This window comes from Coenobita brevimanus, chromosome 28, assembly GCF_032717465.1.
Source record: "Coenobita brevimanus isolate Jiangsu-jjx chromosome 28, ASM3271746v2, whole genome shotgun sequence".
NCBI classification, from domain to species: domain Eukaryota; kingdom Metazoa; phylum Arthropoda; class Malacostraca; order Decapoda; family Coenobitidae; genus Coenobita; species Coenobita brevimanus.
In genome coordinates, this window is record NC_136981.1 from 6,836,422 (window position 1) to 6,844,913 (window position 8,492).

Consider the following 8,492-nt stretch of genomic DNA (forward strand, 5'->3'; position numbering starts at 1 on the left):
TGCGTCTTGTTGTTCAGGGAGTGGAAGGTTGTTCAGGTATTCATTATTTTTTACAAGGATTTACGACGTATTGGGCAACCTTCCTCAGCGTCCATAAAAACTAACAGGAACGTGGATGGCATGTCTGATGGTGGGGTGTCCTTGAACATTACTTGATTCGTGGAGGCTTCTTCATGTCGTGGCTCTCTCTCTCTCTCTCTCATCATGACCTCATCAGTTTGTCGTACCACCTAAGCTATGAAAAGTTGGCAGTTACAAGAACAAGACCTATAAGATATCGTCCATGTAATGATATGAAATAAAACTGAGAAAAAATTGCTTAACCGCGACTGACCTAATATTAATTACCTTATTCTGAACATTTAGTCTGGTTAGCCTGCATGCCACGAAGCAAAACCCATTCAGCAGGTAGACTGAGAAGCTATGCATACCTGTGGCATTGTATGAACACTCGTTGGGGTTAGTATACATGTTAGTTTACATAACGCATTCAACAACTAAAGTAAACTGAAAAACGATGGATACCTTACTGTAATCATGAGTTTCCCATATAACTGGAATATACTGAAGACTTACCTACACCATCTCGACCCTATTAAGAATACTTGTCATCATTTGTTTCTAAGACAGTGCAATAAAGTATCGTAACACCATGTTTATCAGGTGTCATTATATACAGTAAATAAAGGTGAAGTAAACGGTACATAACTTGCGAAGTTTATTATTAACAAATGGTTTCTTCAGAGCACTGGATTGTGTTCCAGTGCCCTTGGTCGCTGGTTGGAGCCCTGAAGCTGCAGTCCTTCATATATTTACAAACTAGGTGTGTCCTGGGAGGAGAGGAAGTGTCAGGCGTGCAGCAGGGGAGGGAATATGTCCTACTGAGCCTGTGGTTAGAAGGGATGGAATACAGGGTAGGGTGAAATGGAGAAGCCTTGGAGAGTGTATTGGGTGTGGTGTGAGTCTGTGTAAGAAGTGAAATATTTGAGAAGTCTATGTATTTGTAGGTTAAAGAAAAAGAAAGTCAGCATCTCTTTCTGAGAGTACCCGTTTGTTGTGCTTGAGAGTAATTTAATGAGAGAAGAGAATGTCAGTATCGCCTGTATGAGTGGTTGAGATGGTAGTGAGTGAACAGTGAGACAGAAGGAAAGTGAGACAGCTTATGACGGATGTACCGTGTCGTGGTGTTCACTGAGTGTCTTGTACATGTCGCCGTATCAGGGAGGACAATCGTGCATGCCCTCACCTTTGACTTGTGTGCATCATTTTCCATGTAAGTGGTGAAGCCTGGAAGCCACTGGAGTAGTATAGTCCAGTGCTCAGGCCGTCATAAATGGTCGTGTATTGTGAGTGTGGTCGTGAGTGGTGCGTTGGCTTGAGTGTTTACTTTCTGCGGGTCAGCCTGTTGCCCTGGTCATCCCAAGTTGCGCCCTGACGGACGAGTTCGTCAACGATCGCAAGAAGCTCGACTACGTGGGCTGGGAGAGGATGTGGAGTTGGAATGAGGTCGGACTGGGGCTGGTAGCCACCCTCGTTGGCGACGAAAGTGACGTCAGCGATGGTACCGTCGTCAAGGGGGAAGCTGGCGTGGAAAAGAGAGTGATATTAGTAGTGCAATATAGGGGAATAATTCCACCCACCCAATTGTAACGGGGCAGCAAAGCCACTTAGCAATGTTGGTGCCACTACGGAAATAAAATCAGGGATTTTCACATGACGGGCGTGTTGTGGGTTGGGTGATGCTGCTGATGTTGGTGATGATGATAATGATAATAATGTTGATGACAGTGTTGATGATGGTAATGGTGATGCTGGTGACTGTGATGACTGTAAGGTTGTTACATCACTTAATGTTTATGATGGTAATGATGCTACCGTTGGTAATGCTGATAGTAATGAGGATAATGAAGCCAAGGCTAATGAATGTGCAAATGTTGTTGACTGTGATGCTGTTGTTGCTGCTGCTGCTGCTGCTGGTGACGATAATGATGATGATGCTCACCTGAAGGAGCCCTCCATTGCCTGGCCTCCGTTGTCAGCGGGGCGGCCGCTCACGCTCTTAGAGATGCCGTTCTCGGTCTCGAAGCTGAAGCTGAAGGTTCCATCACCATTGTCGGTTCGTTCGTCCCTCACAATGCCGATGAAGTCAGGGTCCTGGGGGCGTGCCAGGGCGGCGGCGACCAGGCAGGCGAAGACGATCTGAAGCAGGGCGGGAAAGGGAAAGTAATTACTTGAGGAAAAACGAGTGATTGCATTTAATTGTATAGTGATAGCACAAAATGGGAAAGGATTATGTACAATAGGAAGTTGATCTAAAACAGGGGCGAAAAGGAGGAGCGATTACGGAAGGAAAGAAATACAGTAACATTTTCTTTGTATACTGTCGGGATGGTACTGTTTATAAGTGAGAGTCTCAGTGGAGTGTGTCTGAAGTAGAGGCGGGAAAGAGGAATGACTGGACGACGAAGAAAGAAAATCATTAGGCTTTTTTCCGTATATATTATTAAAATTATACGAATAGCATGAAGAGATATAAAGAAAAAGCTAAAGAACTGGAGCATTGACGGTGGGGTGGCAGAAACATGAGTGGTTAGTTGCTGAAAATAATGAAACTTTTTTTTTCTTGCTTTGCTTGTAATAAAAAATCATCGAGCTGACAGAGTTCTGAAGAAACTATGGTTGCCTGGATAGGAGAGAGAGAGAGAGAGAGAGAGAGAGAGAGAGAGAATAATAGAATGCAAGTTACAGAAGCAGAATTGAATGTGTAGACTGAAGACCAAAAGAATTAGAATTATTTCGAAGTAAAGAGGGAAGTACATGAGGGAAGGGCGTTTAGTTTAGCAAAGGGAGTGACAGTGGGCTGCGCTGGAGATCACTGTGACTGAGGTTGTTGCGGTTACTCTGGATGAACTCTGGGATTGGGCGTTTGACAGTAGATATAAACCTTTCGTTCACAATGGCAGTATTGAGCTTTTTTTCCCGTCTTTACTGATCGCTAGGAGTCGGTAGGAAGCACCATGTCTCCAGGCAGGGGAGGAGGAGGTTCTAAGAGAAAGTGTTGTCATAGCAACCGGGAGCTACGCAGAAAACGGTTGGAGGCTGCGAGGGTATTATTAATTTTTCTCACTCAAGACTATGTGTCACAGAAACTCCTGCTCTGGACTGAAACTGCACAAATTGCCAAGCTTCTTTTAATATTAATTTTTTAGGATTATGTTCATGTAAATATCAAATACTCGGCCTTCTGCGCATCTGTATTTTCTTTATGCAATAGAAATAATTACGTTCGAAAATTATTTTGATCAAAATCCAAAGACCAGTTGCACTTTTCCAAACGTAAATATACTTACTGAATACGTCGATGTTAATGATACGGAATATTAATGGTTCCAGTGATACAATGGATTTAACACTGCGAAAGGCATCAGTAGTGTCCGTACAGTTTTTAAATTCCAGTGAACATTAGGAAATAGCCTACATAGTTTCAATAATATCCAGATTTTTAAAAACTTTTGGAAATGTTAAGATCACATGGACATTTAGTGTTGTTAGAATGCATGCTTAAAAATTGTGAGTGATGCTGGAATTGCTTATGTGTACAGATATATACTTAAAATTGTTCACTGCTATTTAGAAATATACGAAACTGGCCAAAAAGGTTTTTAAAAATCAGTTCCCTTAAATTTCGGGTTGTGTCTCTAAGTTGAAAAAATACTAACAGATTTTCAAATATCAAAATTGTTCGTGTGTTGAAAATTAGGCGAAACTCAAACACAATGAATTATGTGAAAAAAAAAAAACTTGAAATTTATCAGTGGCAGATTATCCAAGTGTTCAGTAATGGTCAGGCTTCTTCTGAGAGTGATCACAGGTCGTCAGGAATACTCAGAGTGTTCCCAAGTTCAAAAAAATGTTCAGGTGTTGGCAGCAGTGTTAGTAAAGGTTAGAAGAGGCGGCGTCAACTCACAGCTTTCATGTTGGTTGTGTGAGGGAGGATGTGCTTCTGGCCACACACCTGCTCAGCCTCCCTTATATACCATCGCTGGTCAGGTAGTGAAGGTTCTCTCTCTCTCTCTCTCTCTCTCTCTCTCTCTCTCTCTCTCTTGGCCATAACTTGGCTCATTGGCATATTTTCATGTAGTGGTTCTCTCTCTCTCTCTCTCTCTCTCTCTCTCTCTCTCTCTCTCTCTCTCTCTCTCTCTCTCTTGACCATAACTTGGCTCATTGGCATATTTCCGAGTAGAGGTTCTCTCTCTCTCTCTCTCTCTCTCTCTCTCTCTCTCTCTCTCTCTCTCTCTCTCTCTCTCTCTCTCTCTCTCTCTCTCTCTCGGCCATTACTTAGCTCATTGGCATATTTTCATGTAGTGGTTCTCTCTCTCTCTCTCTCTCTCTCTCTCTCTCTCTCTCTCTCTCTCTCTCTCTCTCTCTCTCTCAAGGACGCGAGAGCGGATGTATCCCCCAATTGTTTCCTTTATTGGACTTTTTTGCTTTATTATCTATATCTTTTTTTTATTTTTAGTTACAGTTATCCTTTTTCTCACTCCTACTATTCCAAGTAAAAACTATTGGAAAGATAAGTTTGTGATTACGATAATGGCGACGATCACGAGGTAGTTATGTATATATATATATATATATATATATATATATATATATATATATATATATATATATATATATATATATATATTTTTTTCACTTTCTGTTTCGAAAGGTCAGTGAACAAGACTAAAATTTCGCATTATCAGAAATAAAATCCTTTACTACAACTATGTCACTACACCCTCACGGTAGTATGGCGGGTCAGATGCTTTGTTCTGTGTGTGTGTGTGTGTGTGTGTGTGTGTGTGTGTGTGTGTGTGTGTGTGTGTGTGTGTGTGTGTGTGTGTGTGTGTAAATAAAAAAAGATCCGATTTGGACCAACTTTAGTGGAAGGGTTAAGGATCATCCAAGGAGTTGAATTATTTGTTTATTATATATCCTTCCCCCCCCCCACATTTTAAAGAACAATAGGCCAAAGATCAGGATGAACAATTGATATTAATTTGCAATAGTTTTTAGCTGATTACTACCGAACTTAATGGAAGGGTTGAGGGTAAGGCTGTGATGAGGTGATTCCATTTCGTGAGTAATTAGTCAAACGTCAAGGTCGCAGGTGAAGGTCACAGTTTTCACCTTATAAACAGATTTTCATTCTATAGATTTGTAATAAGAAGGAACACACACACACACACACACACACACACACACACACACACACACACACACACACACACACACACACACACACACACTCTCTCTCTCTCTCTCTCTCTCTCTCTCTCTCTCTCTCTCTCTCTCTCTCTCTCTCTCTACGGGCAATTTCTGTGAGGCTGTCTTAATATGTCCTTAATGTGCAACTTAAAGGGGGATGTGTTTCCCTGAGAACATAGATGCGTTAAACACATGTGAACTGTCCTGTTAAAGACAATTATGGCAGCAGAGGGAGAGAGAGAGACAGAGACAGAGACAGACAGACAGAGAGGAGGGAGTACAAAGAATTACAAACGCCAGCAAGTAGTAAGAGACCTGTTGGCCTTGTAGGGGTTTTTGATACAGGGAATGTACAGTACTGATGAAACTGTTCTCTGCATCATAGACAAGGGTAGCAAAGCAGGATGGCTCACCTCTTCCCTCATAACCAAAACCTCCAGCCGATACCACAAGGAAAAAGTGAAAACAGTCAGCATGCAGCGTGGAAAAGCTGTCCTAGAATTCTTATAGGAATGGAAAAAACTAATATCAAATCAGCATTAGGCACATGCCAGTACTTTATATCTTTTGATATTCCTAGAAACATCTGTGCCACTTATTTTCACATTCCTATTTCTTATTGCTGACCAACACACATCTCTCTCATTGACTATAAAATGACCTATTATGCTGCCCTAACCTTAAAAGACAGGAGAGAGAGAGAGAGAGAGAGAGAGAGAGAGAGAGAGAGAGAGAGAGAGAACACAATTCTTATTCAGTATGACAGCGATTTTTTCTCTAGCTACATCTACATGACTGTATTCAGAGTAAAGAAGATATCTTTGAGTTAAAAGGTTATCGGATATTTTGACCGTTTCAGCTAATAACTTGTTTCAAGAGTTGACGTATAGACCACAACGTCACTGTGACAGCGTTAATACTGAGAAGGCGAAGATGTTCCTAGTTACTGACCTCGTCTGTATAAAATGCGATAGCGCTACGTATAGTTAACCAGTATGCCAAGGTGTGGAACGCATTCAGCAATAAAGCAGGGAAGGCAGGCAATCCATACTCTTATCAAAGAATGCACAAATAACTTGTATATATATTCAGAGTTTTAGATACACCTTCTTGATCTCAGACTTTAAAAGAACTGCTTGTAGATTCTGCATGATACGCCTAACAGTATAATGCAGTATATCCAGTAGTAAGTATATCGGTGTCTGTATAAAAGCTAAGGGGAGATAAACAATTGGTAACCTGTGAAGTTTTATTTTTATTTATTTTTTATTACAAATACTGTCTTCAGAGCACTGGGTTGTGTTCCAGTGCTCTTGGTCGCTGGTTGGAGCCCTGAAGCTGCAGTCCTTCATATATTTACAAACTAGGTGTGTCCTGGGAGAGGAGAGGAAGTGTCAGGCGTGCAGCAGGGGAGGGAGTATGTCCTACTGAGCCTGTGGTTAGAAAGGATGGAATACAGGGTAGGGTGAAATGGAGACTCCTTGGAATGTGTATTGAGTGTGGTGTGATTCTGTGTAAGAAAAGAAATATTTGAAAAGTCTAAGTGTCTGTATGTTAAAGAAAGAGAAAGTCAGCATCTCTTCCTTTGAGTACCCGTTTGTTGTGCTTGAGAGTAATTTAGTGAGAGGAAAGAATGTCAGCATCGCCCGTGTGGGTGGTTGGGATGTTAGTGAGTGAACAGCTAGAGAAGGAAAGTGAGACAGTTTATGACGAATGTACCATGTCGTGGTGTTCACTGAATGTCCTGTACATGTCGCCGTATCAGGGAGGACAATCGTGCATGCCCTCACCTTTGACTTGTGTGCATCATTTTCCATGTAAGTGGTGAAGCCTGGAAGCCACTGGATTAATATAGTCCAGTGCTCAGGCCGTCATAAATGGTCGTGTGTTGTGAGTGTGGTCGTGAGTGGTGCGTTGGCTTGAGTGTTTACTTTCTGCGGGTCAGCCTGTTGCCCTGGTCGTCCCAAGTCGCGCCCTGACGGACGAGTTCGTCAACGATCGCAAGAAGCTCGACTACGTGGGCTGGCAGAGGGTGTGGAGTAGGAATGAGGTCGGACTGGGGCTGGTAGCCACCCTCGTTGGCGACGAAAGTGACGTCAGCGATGGTGCCGTCGTCAAGGGGGAAGCTGGAGTGGAAAAGAGAGTGATATTAACATTGCAATATAGGGGAATAATTCCACCCACCCAGTTGTAACGGGGCAGCAAAGCCACTTAGCAATGTTGGTGTCACTACGGAAATAAAATCAGGGATTTTCACATGATGTGCATGTTGTGGGTTGGGTGATGCTGGTGATGTTGTTGATGATGATAATGATAATAATGTTGATGACAGTGTTGATGATGGTAATGGTGATGCTGGTGACTGTGATGACTGTAAGGTTGTTACATCACTTAATGTTTATGATGGTAATGATGCTACCGTTGGTAATGCTGATAGTAATGAGGATGATGAAGCCAAGGCTAATGAATGTGCAAATGTTGTTGACTGTGATGCTGTTGTTGCTGCTGATGCTGATGCTGGTGACGATAATGATGATGATGCTCACCTGAAGGAGCCCTCCATTGCCTGGCCTCCATTGTCAGCGGGGCGGCCGCTCACGCTCTTAGAGATGCCGTTCTCGGTCTCGAAGTTGAAGCTGAAGGTTCCATCACCATTGTCGGTTCGTTCGTCCCTCACAATGCCGATGAAGTCAGGGTCCTGGGGGCGTGCCAGGGCGGCGGCGACCAGGCAGGCGAAGACGATCTGAAGCAGGGCAGGAAAGGGAAAGTAATTACTTGAGGAAAAACGAGTGTGATTGCATTTCATTGTATAGTGATAGCACAAAATTGGAAAAGTATAAATTATGTACAAAAGGGAGTTGAACTAAAACAGGGGCAGAAAGGGAGAGCAATTACGTGAGGAACGATGCAATTATACTTTTTCTGTATATTGTCAGAATAGTATTGTAAAGAATACGTGTGACCAGAGTTTGAAGTAAAGGCGGGAGAGAAGAGCGATTGGATGGTAAATAAAGGAAATGATTAGGCATTTTTTTAAAGCATATAATTAGACTTCTGCAAAAAGATTGAAGAGGTATAAATACGAGGCTAAAAAACTGGAGTACTGTTGGTAGAAGGGCAGAAAGATTAGTGCTTGGATGATGAAAACAAAATTAAATATATTCCTTTTGTGTATTTTGACGGTAATAAAAAAATCATCGCACTGAAGGAATTTTGAAGACTCATTGGTTGTTTGGATG

General features: G+C 42.3%; 2 protein-coding genes across 2 annotated transcripts in view; both read right to left on the bottom strand.

Moving 5' to 3' along the window:
- Nucleotides 1-705: 705 nt before the first annotated feature.
- Nucleotides 706-4,000, bottom strand: LOC145394703 (cuticle protein AM1274-like). Its single transcript, XM_080268483.1, has 3 exons — nucleotides 3,968-4,000; nucleotides 2,003-2,199; nucleotides 706-1,582 (listed from the first exon to the last, which is right to left on the bottom strand). Exons 1-3 carry the CDS (start codon nucleotides 3,974-3,976, stop codon nucleotides 1,384-1,386), a joined length of 405 nt encoding a protein of 134 aa, XP_080124609.1. The 5' UTR covers nucleotides 3,977-4,000; the 3' UTR covers nucleotides 706-1,383.
- Nucleotides 4,001-6,963: 2,963 nt separating this feature from the next.
- LOC145394803 (cuticle protein AM1274-like) overlaps nucleotides 6,964-8,492 on the bottom strand; it is a 2,661-nt gene continuing 1,132 nt past the window's right edge. Inside the window, exons 2-3 of the mRNA XM_080268590.1 lie at nucleotides 7,800-7,996; nucleotides 6,964-7,379 (exon numbers count right to left, since the gene is read on the bottom strand). Of these exons, the coding sequence (XP_080124716.1) occupies nucleotides 7,181-7,379; nucleotides 7,800-7,996 (396 nt within the window). The 3' untranslated portion in view covers nucleotides 6,964-7,180. The remainder of the gene's footprint in view (nucleotides 7,380-7,799; nucleotides 7,997-8,492) is intronic.

Bases quoted from the DNA above. Each gene is read 5' to 3' on its own strand.
- LOC145394703 (XM_080268483.1), bottom strand. The intron at 1,583-2,002 runs GTGAGCATCATC...TTTCCACGCCAG, and splicing joins GCAATGGAGGGCTCCTTCAG to CTTCCCCCTTGACGACGGTA.